The sequence below is a fragment of the Sciurus carolinensis genome, chromosome 18 (assembly GCF_902686445.1).
Source record: "Sciurus carolinensis chromosome 18, mSciCar1.2, whole genome shotgun sequence".
In the NCBI taxonomy this organism is placed as follows: Eukaryota; Metazoa; Chordata; class Mammalia; order Rodentia; family Sciuridae; genus Sciurus; species Sciurus carolinensis.
In genome coordinates this window covers 30,724,875-30,744,579 of record NC_062230.1, presented here as the reverse complement: position 1 = coordinate 30,744,579, position 19,705 = coordinate 30,724,875, and the positions used below count along the sequence as shown (strand labels likewise).

General features: G+C 35.6%; 1 protein-coding gene across 6 annotated transcripts in view; it reads left to right on the top strand.

Annotated features, from left to right (window-relative positions):
- Mrtfb (myocardin related transcription factor B) overlaps positions 1-19,705 on the top strand; it is a 184,923-nt gene that overhangs the window by 43,540 nt on the left and 121,678 nt on the right. For 5 of the 6 annotated variants that reach the window (XM_047532982.1, XM_047532976.1, XM_047532977.1 and 2 more), the window contains exon 3: positions 17,306-17,521. In XM_047532982.1, coding sequence (XP_047388938.1) covers positions 17,368-17,521 — 154 coding nt within the window. In that variant the 5' untranslated portion in view covers positions 17,306-17,367. The remainder of the gene's footprint in view (positions 1-17,305; positions 17,522-19,705) is intronic. The other variant, XM_047532980.1, reaches the window with a different exon arrangement.

Sequence of the window (19,705 nt, the reverse complement as noted above, 5' to 3'; positions counted from 1 at the left end):
TTTATGTGGATATGAAATACGGAATCACTTTCCATATAGATAAACTGGTTGCACAAGCCACTGTCACTGATTGTGTGGTTCATCTTTGCCCCCACTGATTTGTAATGCCACCTTGCCATGTATCTGGATTGATGAGTATACATGGGTTCTGTCTCATTGCGTTGTGATAAATTTTTGGTCCCTTCTGTGCTCTCTTAATTGTGGTGGCTTTATATATTATGCAAGGCCCTGCTGTAAAAGTCTTAAGCAGATGGTTATGATTGGAACTCAGGGTCTGGGGATTCAACAGTAAGCGGTTACACTAGGAAAGTAGGTGAACCTGATATTGTTGGAAGGCTTTGAAGACTAGGGCACATACTAAATCGGCCTGTGGGACCCAGTGGGTTACTGGGTGCTGGTGAATATAGCAGTAGGATCTGGGGCTGTGATCTTTTGGCAAGTCAGCAGTATTTTCAGAGAGAACTAAGAGTCTTAAGATGTTGTTTTTTGTTCATTCCCCACAAACTTGCATGTATTTTTTCCCCCTTAGAGATCTTTCAGTTAAATCTTTTTTAAAAGGTTGCCCTCCTAAAACCTCACCAGATGCCTCAAACTTGTATTACATCAGAAGCCTTAGAACTGGTTATTATGAACATTCTTTGCTTTGGTGTTTTGGTCTTCCTTTGAAAAGTGGTTCTTAGCCTTGTCATTTTCTTTTTTCGTTTACGTGACTTTTTCTCTCCCCCTTAAGCTTTAGGCTTACTTTTCCCACCTCTACTTTATACTGAATTGAATAAGAAAAAATTGAATGCTATTTTTAAATGCCATTATTCCTTTGAAGAAAAGCTTCAATTTAAAATGTTTGTCTAAACTGCAAGAGGTTTCTATCACCTGCTCCTGCTTCTACTAAGAATGAGTAACATGACCTTTTTCAGATGTCAGAGAACAAGAGCAGTGTCATGGTGCTCCATATATATGTTGTTGGATTTTTTATTTTGTAGCATTTGAACTCTTCTCTTCTTGAGTAGAACTGAGTAAGAATCAAAAAACTCAGAGAAAATTGGCTAGTATACAGTTTATTAAGGCCTGTGAAACCTCTGGTGCTTCTATGGTGTTTGAAAAAAGAAGTATTAAAAGAGATACAGAATGAGAAAAGAAAAATCCGAAACCATTTTTTTTTTTTCAGATTGGAAATGTCTTTATTATGTTTGCAGACTCTGAAAGTACTGCACACTCATTATAAAAATTCTGTGCAATACCAAAGAATATAGAATAGCCCTACCCACAAGATTGTTATGCAGTGAAGGAAATGTTCTAGACTGTGCTCTATGGTAGTCATTAATCACTTGTGGCTGTTGAGCACTTGAAGTGTGAGTCGTGTGACTGTGGAACTGAATTTTAAATTTTATTTAAATTAATTTATACTTGAATAAACACATGTGGCAAATAGCTACTGTATGGGAACACCTGAGATAGCCAGGTTGTGCCTGCATTTCCATGTCTGTCTGTCTCCTGCCTTACCGTGTTTCTCCCCCTTTTTTTTTTTTTTTTTTTTTTAAGATATTCACCCTGCTGCACACTCTCCCTGCCTGCCCACCTCCTCTCTCCCTGCCTGCCCCGTTCTTTTGCTCTCTCTGTGTTATATTTGTACATGGTACATTCTATTCAGTGACCAGGTTTTTCTTCTTAATTATCATGGACATTTTGCCTTTTCAGTACGTATAGATCCATCTCATTTTTGTCAATTATAGCATAACTTCAGTGGAATGAATGTACCCACATTTATTTAACCTACTGATGTGCAATAGGTTGTTTTTAGTTTTTCTCTGTTAATATAGTTTTTAACAACTACATTCTCCCTGTTACATTTTTTCTTGTGTGTTGAGTACCTCATAGCTGTGTAGTGGGTTGGGTTGTTCAGAACTATGAAATCTGCCTTTTCATTTGTACTTTGGAATCTATAGGAATTTCCTAAGAGCTTCAGATAAAGACTCCACGAGAATCTGCCTGAAACCTTTTCTCATGCAGTGACATGGTTCTGACTGCTTGTCCAGCGTGCACAGGAGCGAGAGACGGGAATGCTGTGCTAACATCAATATTAGCCTTCTACAGGCTGTTTCAGAGAGGTGGGCCAGATGCATCTGCCTCTACATTTCATGAGGCGATCATGACAAGGGTGTATGTAATGGCAGCACCAGGAGTACCTGCTGCCCAGCGCTTCCAGAATGCCATCCCTTTTCATAGTCAGGGTTCCAGTGGGAGTAAATATGTTGGTCTTCAGGTCTCCTCTAGACTTGAAAGGAAATTGAATTCTAGCCCACGGCTTAACCCATTCTGTTCCATCATCCCAGGTGTAGAACATCTAAAAAGCTTGAATTTAATATGGACTACAGAATATAATTATGTAATAGTTATATAATAATATAGCGACTATAATTAAAATTAATTAAATTCCAGATTATGATTTTCAACCTATTTTAATGCACCAGTGTCAATTTTGTTAAAATATTTGCAGAATGGAAAACTTGGGACTTAACAGGTTAATGGAAATCTTGGCCTAGTAGAGTATGGTCATGCCAGAGAAAGAGGGCACCCTCAGTTGTTAAGGGCACCAGTAGCAATGAGTGAGGGTAAGCAGATTTCTCCAGTCAACACCTCAGTTTTGTCCAGTTTTTCTTTTTTTTTAAACAATATCTTCCAGAAATTTTCTGGAAGTACTCTGTTGCACTCATGGTAAAAACCCTTTTTGGAATAACTCGTTAATGAAATTCTTTGTAATAGTTGCTTTTCATATTTGACAAGAAGGTTTTCATGCCTAAAGTCTGTTTTAGAAAGTTAATAATATGCTAAGGTCACTTTCCAGTGATAATTAAAGATTTTTAATCTTATCTGAAAATATTTTTCTTAAGGATAGTTATGTGTATAGAAAATAGTGAAAATAATGCTTGAAAAGCAAAGTCTTTGCAAAATACAAAAATCAAAACTGCATTCCCTTTCATGAGTTCAGTCATTTTTAGCACAGAAATTACAACCCTCAATAATTGCTTTCAAGGACTAAATTCAAGATCCTGAGCTTCTCTAGCTACTTTAAGGAAAAATCAAATGTAATAAGGAATTAAAAAGTACATGGAAATATTTTGTTTTGCTGACTGAACTTAAAAAATAAACTTTCGGAAACTTTTATAATCCTCTGAGATTAGTTGGGGTTCCTGGTTTTACGAGGTAACTTTAGGAGCCGTACGTGGTAGCACATGCCTGTAATCCCAACTGCTCAGGAGGCTGAGGCAGGAGGATTGTGTAGCACCTCAGCAACAGGGAGGTGCTAAGCAACTCAGTGAGACCCTGTCTCTAAATAAAATACAAAATTGGGCTGGGGATGTGGCTCAGGGGTCAGGTGCCCCTGAGTTCAATTCCTGGTACCAAAAAAAAAAAAAGAGATAACTTTAGGAACAATACCTTTTCTTTAAAATCTACAAGTTGTTTTTCTTTTTTTTTTATTGTCTAAAAAAATCTTAGTTTATATATATAGCCATGTAATGTAGCCAAATATCTCAAAATTCAAATGCCTTTTAAATCCTAAATATTGGAAAAAACAGTGCAAAGTATAAATATTAATTTCAACCTCGATTACTTTTAGAACTAACCTATATTATGCTTGTACTAGGAAATTTAAAAATCCTATTATCGTTATTCGTCAGAATATTTTTGTGTATGTGTCAGAACAGTTGGTAGGAATAAACTTTTCCATTTGGAAGTTTGAAGTATAATTAGAAAGTCAAGACAAGCTAGAAACGAAGTTTGATGTGCAGTTGGAAATTATATAAAATGATTATTCTTTTTGTTATTCCATATAATAGATTCAGGAAACCAAGAATGTAGTAGGCAAAATAATAACACTAATTGCTCACGTCATTGACATTTACTGAGTTGTTCACATCTCTGCTCTGTACTTCATGTGTTTCTCCAGTTCTCCCATCAGTCCCATGAATTGAGTACCTTTGCTGCCCTTGTCTTTAACTAAAAATCCTGTGACTTTGAAGGTGTAAGTGGCTGTCCACCAACTGGAAGATTTCAGGGCTGAAATTTGAATCCAGGATGGCTGGAAGCCCTCACCTACACAGCTCTAACGTGCCAAGGTCTGTCACGAAACAGGGCTGCACCCTGCCATAACAGTGAGGTGAACACATCAGCCAGAAAGGGCCTGGCCACATGAAGCCAGGAGCACTTGCTAGATGCTTCTCAGTGCCGAGCATTTTTTGAGCATTTAGCATGTGTCTTCTCACTTAATTTGCAAGGAACGTATTATTTACACCCATTTTACAAAGAGGTGTAGGGAGGTTAACTAACTTGCCCACAGCCATGCTTCTTCTAACTTGTGAAGTTGAAATAGTGTGGAGTGGTGGATTAACATCAGTTTAAGAAATTAGTTTATTGCAAGAATTTCCCTAGTTCCATTCAGTTCAGTATTGTAATCGAGGACTAAGACACACACACACCCACACACCACACACCCACACACACACACACACACACACACACACACCCATTGAACCCAGGGATACTTTACTGCTAAGCTACATCCTCTGCCCTTTTCTCTTTTGAATTCTTCAAAATGTTAAAATATAATGTTTTACTTTGCATTCAATCATAAAGATTTTATGATTCTTTGTTACATTAATTTTTAAGTATTTTGTTTGTTCTTTTTGTTTAATGGGATTTCCCTCCCCCACCGCCTAGCATCTTCTACTAATGGTTATTAAGAAGATCAGAAGCAAATGGAGCAAGGACTGTACATAACAAATCTAATTTATTAGAGACAAATGTGAGGCCCTGATCTTAGATTAAAACAAACAAAAATGGTTTCAACAGGAAGAGAATGAGAAGCATTTAATTAGAGAAGCCACTATAATACAGCTACTTATATGCTTAAAGATAGTTTTTATAGTAATCCCTTGATGTTAGGTATTATGATCCCAATTTATATATGAGAGATTAAGCTTTATTGAGGTTATGTGTCTTACTCAAGTTCATTCAGCTTATTAGTGATAATGCAGACTTCTGCCTCCATAGCCAACTAATTCCAGAACTTCAGCTCTGAACTAATACCTTCTACTATACCATTTTTCTTGCAGAAAAGGATTTTGTACAAATTTAATATAAATTCAAATCAAATGAATAAAAGCCTCACCAGTGGGTAAGACAGTCTTCCTGAACTTCTCAACTGTTTACATATACCCCAATTAGAGTACTGGATTCAGTTTTTTAGATTTCATAATTAAGAAAATTTAGATAAACTCTTTTTAACTAATTCAGGGTGGCATAACCAGAATGGTAAAAAAAAAAAAAAAAAAAAAAAGTTTTAAAATAAATTGTTAAATGAATTTGTAATACTCACAGAAGACTGAGAATCAACTATATCTATTTACTTTCAGTATGAGAAAATTCAATTCTTTATGATCCCAAGGCTTCAAGTTACATAGTGAGAATGTTCCATTTGCTATTGTTGTATAACATATCCCCCCAAAATTTAGTGTCCGAAACTGACAATTATTTTATTATCTTCTATGATTTCTGTAGGATTTGGGAAGGGCTTCTCTGGGTAGTTTTGACATAGTTACAGTCAGACAGTGGATGGAACTACAAGAGCAAAGGGAAGGTGAGCTGAAGAAACTGCGGTTGGCTGGGCATCTGTTTCTCTCTCTTCATGTCATCTCAAGACCTCCCCACGTGGTCCCTCCATGGGCTAATTTTGGCTTCCTCATGGTGTGGCAGCCTCAAGGCAATCAGATAACCGTATGGCATCTCAGCAGCTCCAAAGACGAGTGTTCTAAAGAGAACCAAGCACACCTATTATGACGGAGTCCTGAAAGGCATGTGTAGTGTCCTTTTCCTGCAGAACAGACTAGCTCAGATTCAAGCAAAGCAAGCTTACACTTCATCTTTTAATGGGAAGAAAGTTCTAGTCACACTGTAGGAATAATATGTGGGATGAGAGATGATGTCATGTTCTTCTTTGGAAAATAAAATCTGCCACAGTGATTGTTTCCTTCCAGTAATGGAAGGAGCCTTCTGGTGGAACTCTCTGAGAGGCAAAGGACAGCCTCTAGAAGGATGAGGAATTTTCACATTAGGTTCACTCAGAAGAACGTTAGCTAGCCAGAGGGTACATGGTTCTAATATCTGAAGTGATTTTGGTCTCCTTGCACTCCAGCATGGTTCAGAAAACATTTTGGCTTAACTAATTTAAACATAATAATAATTGATTTTTAAAATTTATGAATACCACATAAGAAATAATATGAATAACATATTCAAATGTAATATCACTTTGTGAAAATTTTGGCACTTTATCCAGTGATCTCAAATCCATAATCTAACCTCTGACCTTAAAAAAAAAAAAAACCAAACTAAACCCAAGACAAATGGAATAGAGGAAATAATAAAGATTAGAGTAGAAATAAACAATATCGAAAATAGAAAAATAATAGTGTAAATTGGTGAAACCAAAGGTTGGTGGTTTGAATAGATCAACAAAATGGGCAAACCATTAGCTGGATTGACTAAGAAAAAGAGAAGACTAAAATTACCACAATCAGGAATGAATATGGAAAGAGAACTCCTGACCTATTCAGCATCATACAAAATGTCTAGCCAGAGAGATTAGGCAGAAAATGAAATAAAAGGCATCCAGATTGGAAAGGAAGAATGAAACTATTTGCAGATAGCACTATCTTATATATAGGAAATCCTTGAAGAATCTAGGAAAAATGAAGTAGTTAAGCAGGGTTGCAGGATACAAGATTAATATACAAAATGAGTTATATTTCTGTATACTAGCAAAGAAAAATTCAAAAAGAAATTAAGACAGCAATTTTACTTACAACAGCATCCAAAAATAATAATACATAAGACTGAATTTACTAAGGAAGTATAAGATTTACACACTGAACATCACTGTTGAATGAAATTTAAGATGATGTAAATGAATGGAAAGACATCCCATGTTTATGCGTTGCAAGACTTAATATTATGAAGATACCAATATTGCCAAATTGATACAGATTCAACATAATACCCATCAAAACCCTAATTTCTATTCTTGACAGAATGGGCAAGCTAAATTTCATATGGAAATTTAAGGACCCAGATTAACCAAAAAATCTTTGAGAGGGGGGAAAAAACAGTTGGAAGACCCACATTTTCTAATTTCACAGCTTACTAGGAAGCTTCAGGAAGCAAGACATTGTGGTACTGGCATATGGATAGGCATATGGGTTAATGGAATAGAATTGACAGTCCAGAAATGGGTCCATACAGTTATGGTGAATTAAATTAAAACAAGAGTTCCAAAACCATTCAGAGGGAGAAGGGTGATCTTTTCAACAAGTGGTGCTGATAACAACTGGGTATCCCCAAACAAAATAATGAAGTTTCTTCCCTACCTCACATCATATACAAAAAGTAATTAAAAATATAATAAAAGACCTAAATGTGAAAGCTGAAACTATGACTCTTTAAAGAAAGCACAGGCACACAAGTTTATGAATGTGGATTCTTAAATATGACATCAAGAACACAAATAAAACCAAAGAAAAAAATAGATCAGTTGGACTCAGTCAGAAAAACTTACGTGTCAAAGACACATGAAGAAAGTAAAGTCAACTCACAGAGTGGAAGTAGATGTTTGCAAATCAATAAGATTGAGTACTCATTTTATATATATTTATATTTATTCCATATACTTAAATAGCAAGAACTGTGCCAAGTCAACCGAAAAAGACAAGCATTTAAAATTAATATTTCTGCAAAGAAGATACATAAATGTCCAATAAGCACATAAAAAGATACTTAACACCTTTAGTCATTAGGAAACTGCCAATCCAAACCACATGTTTCATATCTACTAGGATAGCTATAATTTTTTTTAAATGTGTGGAAATCTGAACCCTATTAACTTGCTCTTGGGAATGTAAAATGGTGTGGTCATTGCAGGTATTTGGGTGTTTCTTCAAATAGTTAAACACAGAATTACCCAATAATTCCACTCTTCTGTATAGACCCAAGAGAATTGAAAGCCTATGTTCATCCAAAAACTTGTACCCTGATGTTGACAGCAGCATTCTTCATAAAAGCCAAAAGGTAGAAACAATCCAAAGTTCATCCTGTGATGAATGAACAAAATGTGGTAAATCTATACAATGAATTATTATTCAACAATGTAAAGGAGTGAAATACTGCTCCTTGGGACAACATGGATGAGTCTTGAAAACATGTTGAGTGAAAGGAGCTACACATCAAAAAGCACTTGTTCTTTGATTCTGTTTATACGAAATGGCTGGAGCAGGCAAATCCATGGAGGCAGAAAGTGGATTCATGGTCAGCAGGGGCTGAGGGAAGAAAAGATTAGGAAGTGATTGCTCATGGGTTCAGAATTTCTTTTATATGTGATGAAATGCTCTAAAATTAGATAGTGATGGTTGTACACCTTGTGAATGTACTAAAACCCAGTGAATTGTACAAAATGATCAATTTTATGGCAAGTGAATTCTATCTCAACAAACAAAGAATACCTTATTCACAACTACAGTACAAATCATAAAAATTTTGCAACTGATTACAATTGCTATTTTATATATGAGAATATGTTTAATACAGGGAAGAATACAAAAGCATTTTGAAAGAATCTGATAAAAATTAAGATAATCTCATTTAACCAGTGGTGTCAGGAGTAGCAAAATAATATCTAAGTAATAATTTGTATTAACAGGTATCAGAAAACTTAAAATGACCCACATTTCTAATTTGAGATGCCCTTGGCCTCTGCATAAATCTTTTTATGTGAAGGGGGGAGCAGGAGTACAGGGAAATGAACTTGGGGCACTCAACCACCAAGCCACATCCCCAGCCCTGTTCGTATTTTTTTTTTTTAGAGACAGGGTCTCACTGAGTTACTTAGTGCCTCATTTTGCTGAAGCTGGATTTGAACTCACAACCCTCTTGCCTCAGCCTCTGAGCTGCTGGGATTACAGGTGGTCACCACCTCACCCGGCTCAACATAAATCGTTAAAATACTTTGTGGTAGAGCTTCACTTATCCATTCTCCACTTGACCCATGCGCTGGATTACCAACCTCCTCCATTTCCCTTGTCCTAGGACATAAAGGTTATAGCCAGAAGGTAATGCCAAAATCTGGATAGGTTTTCTCTTCTCACTAGTGGCGTCATATGCTAGCCAAAAATCAGCTGTTTGTTCCTATATCTGTTTATGCCAGTTGTAATAGTTTAAATACTATATAAACTGATGAGATACAAGTGCAAAAAGCTTAAATGTTTGGAACTAAAAAGCCATGTTGCTTAAATAATACTTTCAAACCAGGTGCAGGTGAGGAAAGAATGGGTTAAAATTTGTAAAAATGTAGGTGTGTTCTGTACTAAAAGTCCTTCCCGTTTTTGTTCCACTTTACAAAAAACAAAAACTGGAAATCATAGACATTAATGATTTATGCCAGAGAGCTAGTGCTACCACAAAAAGACAAGAGCCTTTTTGACCCAATATTTGAAGACTGGCAGAGGAATCAACATTTGTGCACTCCAATTTAAAAGCAAGTGTTTTAAGATCTAGGTATATTGTTTTTAATTACTTTTTTAAACTCAGATTTTCAGTTTAACAACCAATTAACTGGTATGGTTGCATCAGACAAGGGGTCCTCCCCTTGTTAAATAAGTGCTAAAGAACTGAATTGCAAAGTAGGAGATATGTGGTTCCAGTCCTGGTACTTAACTAGTTACAGTCTCTTGGACAGATATATTAGGCAGTCTACATTAGTTTTTGTATTTTAGATGTAAAAAAGTAAATTCTTTTGATTGCTAATATCAAGAAGAGTAGAAAGCTAGAAAACAAAAAGGAAAAACTTCCCTCTTTTTAATTTCCATTTCACTTTTCTCTTTCTCTTTTTTTCTCTTCTTTCCTTCTTCCTTTCCCCCTGCCTGAAAGAACTTGGAAATAGGAATAAAATGTATTTTTTATCTGTTCAATAAAATATTTGTTTAATCTGTTTACAAATATTTACTTCTGAGTATGTAAATCAAATTCTAATTATGGTTTAACAAAATTAGAGTTTGTTTTTAACCCAATATTTCTGGAGATTATTCCATCTAAAAATAATCCTCTAATCAATTCTTATTCTCTGAGACTCATTCTTTATGAATAAATTTGGAAAACACAGTTGTTTAAGGTAAAAAATCATGGGATTTGGTCATTTATCTTAGAGAACAAATAACATTTTAAATCTTTGTCTTTTTATATAGTAATTTAAAAGTTTTAAACTTTTGCTAATTCAAATCTTTATGGATGGATCATAATGAATATTTCAAAAGTACTTAGGTTATTATAGTACTTATTAAGAGTGCATCATTTGGGAGGATAAGTATGCAGTTTGCGCCATGTTTATGTTTATTTGAAACTTATTCTTCAGTAAACAAGTTTAAAAAATCAATCCTCATATTCCCCATTCTTTGCTCCAGTTCTTGGAACAGCAGCCACTTGGAGCACAGGAAGACTGTAACTTTCCTATACAGTGTATTGTCAGCTTTTGGTATATTTACAGCACATTTTTGCCGTGCATTTAATGGTTACATATAAAATTCAACTGTTAACAAATAAATACACTACTTAGAATTTGTTTATTTGAAAGAATTGTAACCTACTGTCAAAAAGACATCCCGTTTATACGAAGTACGTCATCACTGCAGATTTCATTTTCTTCCCACCTCAAGTGTGATTGTCACAGTTTCAGCGTTTTGCCAGAATGGAACAACAGAAGAGCATTTCCTTCATCTGCCACGACGCTTCTGCTCAGCACTGGTGGGACATAGCTGCCTGTTTAATGAGGTCTTGACTCCTTAACACAGGGCTTGTGGTGGTTTCGTCATTGGAACCCCAGAGCTCAGTGCAGTGCCTGATAGTGTGAACCTTCAATCCGTGTATTAAAGGTTTGCACAAATTGATCTTTTCACAGCTTAATCCCCCTCACCTTCACCTCCTTCCCCAGGAACCTCTATCTTTCCCCATGCTTTGCTCCAGTTCATTTGCATTTTGGTATATCCATGTTTTGTTATGTGGAAGGAATACGGGTCCTGAAGGTGGAAACCTGGCTTTGGTACTAATGTCTCAAATTTATTTAATCTTTCTAAGCCTTGATTTTCTCATCTATAAAATGGGAATAATGATCCCATAGAAAAGTCACCAGGGCAAAATTAGGGAAAGCCTATATCAAATACAATGTTGAGCAGAATAGAAATACAGTAAATACTCTTCCCTTTCCTTCTTTTTGTTGTCTTTCCAATTTTTTGAAGTTAGAAAACTGGATCCTAAGAGGTAAGTGATCTGCCTGAAGTGGAACAGCTGTCACTCTAGGTATCCCCCCCCCCCCGCCCCCAGTTTCTGCATTGGAGGTCTTCGGTTTCTCAAAGTGATCACTCTGCCCACCACTCCTCTTCTTGCCTTGGTGCAGTGATGCCACCAGCCATTCCAGCTGCCCATCGGAAATCTCATCCACTCTCTGTTCTTTAATCTCCTTTACCTTTCAAATGGGTTAGTCATCAAGCTTTGAAACTTCGCCTCTTAAATAGTATTTGAATTTATTTGCTTTTCTGCATCTCCTCCTCTCTTAGTTTTAGCATTTTGACCTGAGACTTAGTCACTGGTCTCTGCCAGAATTATCTTTTAAAACTCCTACTCGTGTCACACTCTGAGAGTGCACACGCTGCTCCATTTTGTCTTACTGGACCTCACTGGCCTTGTTTCTACCACTCCCTGCCAGCCTCCCCACCTGGCCCCATCAGACCTCTTATGTTTGTGCCTCTTACTTATACTGAAGAGAAAATTTCCATACCTGCAGACTTCCTCTCATCCTTATGACTTTCCTAACTACATTAATACAACTGCACATTTAATTCTCTAGGTTCCCAGATAAGTTTATATCTACTTATATTCTACTCTTTATATGCTTTAATAATTTCTCACCTCTAACTACTCTGGGCAATGATTGTCAAAACTAGCTACAAATTATAGTCCCTCTATCCCAGACCAGATGTAGCAGACTCTCTGGAGATCCTTCTCTCCCTCTTCTCTCCTTTCTGGGATTTTTGTTTTGTTTTGTTTTCAAACTTCTGAAGTATCATATTGTGAGGAGAGTTCAGAAGCACTTCTACTGAATATCGGTTCTAAGAAAACTTTCAGCTAAAAATATCCTGTTATTCTATGAATCTGCAGTCTTTTAAGTAAGAGAATGCAAGTAATCAAGCCAGGAGTTAAAATGGGAAAAAAATTGAAGAAGGAAAACACTTTTCATAAGAGTTTTAATAAAGTTGTATGCCCAGGTGATAAAATGTTTGTGTAGAAACGTGTAGCTTTAAACCAGTTACCTGATTTTATTTTATTTGTTAGGGTAAACAGTCTGAACAAAGTGTTCCTTTCTGTGATTTCCCCCCCCAATTATAAAATTGGGAGGTAAATTTTATTCATATAAATATATAAACAGATTCAATAATGAATTCTCGATACACTTAAAAATTTTCATTTAAAAGAGAATAATACATGAAATTGCAGTATTGCTAAGAAAATATTTTCATACATACTGTTGACATGATTTTATAGTTAGATATCTAATAAATTGCCACCAGGAGTTTTGGGGGGAAGAACAGATAATGTGAAATAACCCTGCGTTGACATCATTAATTTACCTTTGTTTATTTGGATCACAGATTTGTTTTGTGTATGTGGTTAACTTTGTCTTTGAACTTCTTTATCCAAATCTGTTTCATGTTGTTTGTATTTCCCTAACATTTGTAATTCAGGGGAGCTTTAAAGGGTAGGGGCAACAGCTCTGTTATTGCTAAAACTTTAAGTGTATATGGATAATATACCTTGTGGGGGGTCTCTCAGCCATGTCCCATGCGGATGAGAAAAGGGTTAACTGCCGGAGGATGGTGTTGACTGTTTATCAATCAATTACCCATAAACTTATCTACTCAATAAACACACAAGAGCCAATACTCTTTTTAAAATGAGAGGGGATGTGACGGGTCTGGCCATACCAGCTCTGGCCTCTAACAATAACATGGAGTCACCCAACTCTCTTTTATTTATAGACAGACACACAGGTAAAGGGGCCAAGACCAGGAGGAGCTTCTTCTGTGATGGATAGGATAGGGTGGAGTTAGGGAAGCCATTCTCTGAGGGGGAATATTCCAGAAGGAGACAGGGAACCACTCCCACACAGCATCATGTGTTTCCTGGTAATCTGGGACAGAATTCTGTGGCTATTGATTCCTGGAAGCCAGGCCTCTGCATCCCATGGCTCAACCTAGTCTGATTCTGCTAAATAAGGATGGCTTTCCACACTACCTCTCTTCATTTGATTGATTATGTATTAAATTTTGAAGTTCACTATTGATATCCTGTGAACTTCTTCATTATTTAGCATTTCTTGTATATAGCAGTGATTTTTTTACCATATTATTTACTAGTATGTCATATAAATTAGTCACTACAAGCAATAAGGTACAATGGAAAGAATGTTGACTTTGGATTCACACAGTTCAAGACAAATGTTGTTGCTGATTTAGGACTCACCTTATTCTAATAGCCCAACATTTTAAAAAATATGATCTCATTAGTGTTATCTGACTCCATTTAGATAAAAAGAATTGAGTGACTGAATAGATGAAAACAATGAAAGTGTACTGTCTTTTTTTTCTGTATTTTTTCCTATCACTACAGGAGTGTCTAACAATGAAGTGGCTTTGTGTGAAGGTTTTTTAGTTTTTTTGGGTTTTTTTTGTACTGCTGAGGATTGAACCCAGGGCCTCACATATGCTAGATGGGTCTCTACCACTAAACTGTACCCCAGCCCAGTGGTTCCTTTCTTGAGAACAGAAATTGTATTCCAGGTTAATCTTATTAGTAGTATTGTACTGTGCTTTTACTTAGTGCCAGATAAATGTTGGATTTAGTTCATTTTGAAATGCAGTTATGTTATTGAGATTTGAATGTATTAACTCTCCATTCATTCTGTCAGTTCTAGACAAATTATCATTTTATCACTGTTTGTCCATTTAAATCTACTTTCCTGACTAAATTATGACCCTGTGAAAGGATCCATTCTGATGCTGTTTAACATCTCAATTTCCTACTATTAGACAGAGAGTGCTTTTTATATTTGATGTTGGATTTCATTTTCAAAGGAAAATTATCAAGAAGTTAAGTAGACTTTAAGATGACAGCTTACAAATTTTCAGAATATGTAGTCTGTACTCCATCAAAAATGTTCATGAATATTAAGTTAAAATTTTTTGAAAATTTATTCTTTTCCCTTTGCAAGATTTTGTTGAGAGTTGCTTAACTTATAATTTTCTTAATTTGGAGGAATGTGTAGGAGTTTAAGGTGAACACAGTGTCAAGGTATAATAGGTTGAAAAAAATTCTTCAATATTAAGAACAGATAATTCTTCCATGAAAATATTTTAAAATCTGTGACTAAATGATCTTCCAAATCATTAGTACTAATGTTCAAAGTTTGTACATTTTGCCATTATAAGAGCATTATGGTATTTGTATCTAAGAAATAATTTTGGTGTCAACAGATATTGCCATTATAAGAGAATTATGAGACTTGTGTCTGATAGTCATTACAACTTTCTTGGCTTCTTGCTTATATGACCTGTCTTCTTATAGCCATTTTCCGCATCCCCATTTGTATCTTCTTTTTTAAAGTATATCACTTATAAACATATACTTTGAGACTTTCTATAAAATCTGTTCTGTTAGTCTCTTATCTTTTGGTTGGAATGGTTTGCCCATTAATGTTTAATGTAATTATTGTTAAGGTAGGATTGAAGCCAATTATTTTGTTTGTCCCATTTTAGTTTTATTTTCAGTTTGCTTTGGTGGTGGTTACAATTGAGAGTTTTTAGAATGTTATTTTAATTCCCTGACTGGTATATTAGCTAAAGATATTTGTATCTTTTCAAATGGTTTTTTAAGAATTATGTACAACCTTCATTTCTCAAGTCTTTCTAAAGTTATGCTACTTTATAATATGTAGAAATGCAAAATATTAAATATATTTGCCCTCTCATCCTTTCTACCATAGTTATTTGAGTGATATCTTCATGTATTACAAACTCCACAACAAAGCATTATACTTTTTGCATTGAATATGGTAAGATTAAAGAAATTAAGAAAAAAAGTTAGTCTTTGTTTTATTTATATGTCTACCATTTCTGATGCTTTTCATTCCTGAAATCTAAATTTTATCTGGTGTCACTTTTCTTCATCTCGAATAGTTTCTTTTCACCTTCCTTATAGTATGTATTCATTGGTGACGTGTTTGCCTTCATGGTTAAAGGGTATTTTCATTGGATATGAAATTCTGGTTGACAGTTGTAGCAACTCCAGATTTTATTAGGCTCCCTCTTAAGAGCATTGTTTTGTTTTAACTTTGCTGAACTCACTTTTGCAGACCCTGTCTCTCCTGTGGTGGGCAGTCCCTGAAATCTTAGTTAAGTTCTTTTTGCCTTAGCCAGGCTTCATGGAGTCTACCCTGAACATGTCAATAGTTTAGGGATCACACAAAAGGAGTTGAGGCCCTCACTCCTTTTTTTTTTTTTTTTAACCTTTTTGAAACTAAATAAAAAAGTCACAAAATAAGATTCACATATACATGGTTAATTGCCTTTCAACCAAGGTGCAAAGGAAATTTAGTAGAAAAAGGTAATCTTTTGACAGGTGGTGCTGTTCAGACATCCATATGCCCCCCTGAAAGAACTCTGATTCATATCTCACTGTATATGTAAAAATTAACTCAAAATGGACTATAGATTTAAATGTAAAACATAAATCTATATCTAGAAGAAAACATTGGAGATAATCTTTGTGACCTTGGGCTAATCAAAGATTTATTAACAACTACAAAAATGTGTTTCATTAAAAAATGTTGATAAATTTGACTTTATCCAATCAAAATATCTACACAAAACACTGTTAAGAGCATGAAAATGTAAGCCTTTGGGGAAAAAAGTCACAAATCACATATCTGATAAAGAACTGTGTCTAGAATATGTGAAAAACTCTTCAAATTCAATTATAACAAGAAAACTAATATTAAAAATGAACAAAAACATATCAGATACTTACCAAATAAATAAAGGAATGGCAAAGAAGTTCATTAAAACAGCATTAGTCACTAGGGAAATACAAATTAAAACCGCATTGAAATACCATGTGCTCACTAAATGACCAAAAGGAAAAAGAATGACCAAATGAAGGATTGGCAAGGATGTGGAACAACTGGATTCTTGCACTCTGCCAGTAAGAATGCAAAATGGTCCAACGACTTCAGAAAATTTTGTGAATTTCTTAAAAATTTCAATATATAGCTACAGTCATCCCACTCATAGGCATTTACTGAAGAAAAATAAAAGTGCGTAACTATAAAAAATACCTGTGCAGGAGTTTTCATAGAATGCTTATTTGTAATAGTTAAAAACTAGGAACAGCTCAGATGTTCATCAGTGAGTAAATAAATGGCAATCTGTGTATGAAGTGCTAATAAATAAGTCAACAACAGTCTTCCAAATGCATTGCCACTGAATAACATAGACAATCATCCTTATAGCTTCCAGTAACGGTTTTTGTTGTGTCATTTGTACTACTATTATCCATTTCTGTGTCAGCATTGTCCAGGGTGTGCTTTAGTAACAAATAATCTCAAATCTTTGTGATTTAAAATAAAGGTTTGTGTCTTTGTCATGAACAATATGTCCATTGTGGGTTAGCCGAAAGTTCTGTTTCCTTCTGGTTTCACACTGAGACCCAGGCTGGCAGAGGAGTTTTCATCTGAAACATTGCTGGTTATTGTGAATGTTCACTAAAGTTGTTTGATGTGTAGGAGTTAACATGTATTTTCAAGCCAGGCTGCTGATTTATTTTCATTGGCATTAGTTTACTTTCTTCTCATTTTAGCATGCATTGAAATCTTTAAGTAATAACATCAGTAGCAATAGCTTTCTTTAGTCCTTGCTACAAAAGAAGTCTACAAAAAAGCTTTTAACTTTTCTTTACCATGTAGGTGCTTTTATGGATGGAAAGTAGATTATTCCTGTGTGTTGGACAAGGAGCCTGAGGTCCAGAGAGGGTTAAATGAATTGGTAATGACCACACAGCAATAAAACCAGACTAGTACCCAGGGATCCTATATTAATACTTTTGTGCAAGTTGGAGAAAAACAAGTGTACCATGTATTTACACCTTATTTATTTGGTAGTCTCTTCAACAGGCCACGTTAAGAGGTGTCTTGTATTCCCTGTTGCCAGTGGCTGGAACACAATGGATCACGCGGGGGCCTTAGACACCGAGGACGAGTTGGGACCTCTAGCCCATCTTGCTCCAAGTCCTCAAAGTGAGGCCGTGGCTCACGAATTCCAGGAACTCTCCTTGCAGTCCAGTCAGCACTTACCGCCTCTGAACGAAAGGAAGAATGGTGAGTTCATTAGCATGTGCAGTGGGAACTTTGTTTGAAGAGTCATCCTCTTGGTGAGCCCAGTTTATTCCTTTCCAGTAAAGCTTTTGTCAGTTCAGTTCAGCAGTCTGTCACGGAGGACTGTGTCATAGAGACACAAGATGGTTTTGAATAACGGGCAGTATTTCACCTTTCTTCCAGATCTTCATTATTTCCCCAGTATCTTTGGTAGCAATATTACCTCTAGAAATCAGTTTTAGCTTTGACCCATTTCACATAGGTTCCAGCAGATTTTGTGCTGGAATGTCATTGGAGAGTGCCTCCCTATGCTGGTGCCAGGGAAGCAGCATGTGGCTCTGAGCCCATTCTCCCCCTTTCCTATCTCTGCATCCTTTGGCAGTGGTGAGATTTACACTCAGTGATGACTAAGGCAAGAATTTCATATGTGAGTATTTTTATATTAATGGGTATAGGATGTGACCAAGATTCTGTCTTTAGCTAACTCATCATTATATACAAAACAAGTGTTTTCCATTAATTCCTTACCTTTTTTGCAAATTTTTATTGATCAGAGTCATCCCAGAGTCTCCAGAAAACAAATCTGTCAAATTTTAACATAAATAAATGAAGATAAATGATATACTTTTACTGTTAATAAAGTATAAATAAAAAGCAATATTACTATTTATAAACACAGTAAGCATGCATATTTTTAAAGGCAGAATTAAGCATTTCAAGTGGGTTCACTATACTTTCCACAGTTCTGATCAGTCTTGCCTTTACAAATACATATTTTTAATTTTAGTATAAAAGCTGGAAAAATAAAACTCTTTCTTCAGAATGCTTCCTTATGTACCTGGTTGGTTACTTTTCTGTGTCCTGAGTGGTTTCCTGTCTTACTTTACTTAGGAAAGTGGATAAAGGGCATCTATTACTGTGTTTAGTTCCTTAGTACAGGTCTTTGATGTGAATTTGTTCTCCCTTCAAATCAGCTGTTTTACTTTGTTTCTGAATCTCATTCAGAAATGAGGCACAGCCTTTGGCTGTTTTGGTTGGCATCATCTTGGCCAAATTGCTGCCAAAGCCACTGGATGCTGTGATTTATGGTGATGGCTTTGGAACACTGTCATTAGGAACCTTACTTTATCTGAAACAGTGAGAGACGATCACATTTTTGCACACTACACTTGGAAGAATATGATGTGCAAATCATTACCCTAAGACAAAATAGGAGTTGTACTGATATAAAATTAGAATGTAGTCAGGTGCAGTGACCCATGCCTGTAATCCTAGTGGCTTGGGAGTCTAATGCAGGAGGATCAGCAACTTAGTGAGACCCTGTCTCTAAAAAATATATATGTATGTGTGTGTGCGCGCACATGTGTGTGTGTGTGTGTGTGTGTGTGTGTGTGTGTGTGTGTACATGGACTGGGGATGTGACTCGGTGATTAAACTCCTCTGGGTTCAATTCCTAATACACTACCCCGCCAAAAAAAATTAGAATGTAAGCTGTTCACAAAACTGGTCATCTATAGCAGGGGAGGGAATGTATGAGGAAAGTTTACATTTTATGGTTATTCACCATGTTCTCTTTCAGAAGTTAATATAGATGCCTCAGTGTGTACTGAGCCCAAATATAGTTTAGTCTCCCTTATAAACTCTTAAGACAGTATATGAAAAGGTAAAATTTTATTTTATGAAGCAATGCAATAATATAGAAGGATTGCTTTTTCTACTCTCATGGTTGATACAACCATCCTGCCCAAACCCTGTACTGAATCTTTGTTTTCAGTGTGTTTTATCATCAGATAGCTCATCTATCATCTATCTAGCTCTAGTTTCCAGTACATGTCTTCATTTTGTCTCTCTTGTTTGAGGTACAGCATGCATACTAAGACTTTTTAAAGTTGTCTTATAGTTACACATTCATCATCTCTACAACATAATCACTTATGTTTGATTTGTCATTTATTGCAACGTTTTATGGGGGTGGTGTTTCTGTTTTAGAATTTAACCTTTTGTGTTTTGTGCTTTTATTTTTATAGGTAATACATTCCCATGGTTTAAAATTTTATGGGACCCTAAAGAAAATGAGGTTGCCCTCCCAGTCCTTCCTTTGCCTTTCCAGTTAGTTCACAGAATTAAGTACTATCACATGTGTCCTTTCTGAAAGAATATTCGAGTACTTAAAAAAACAAACAAACA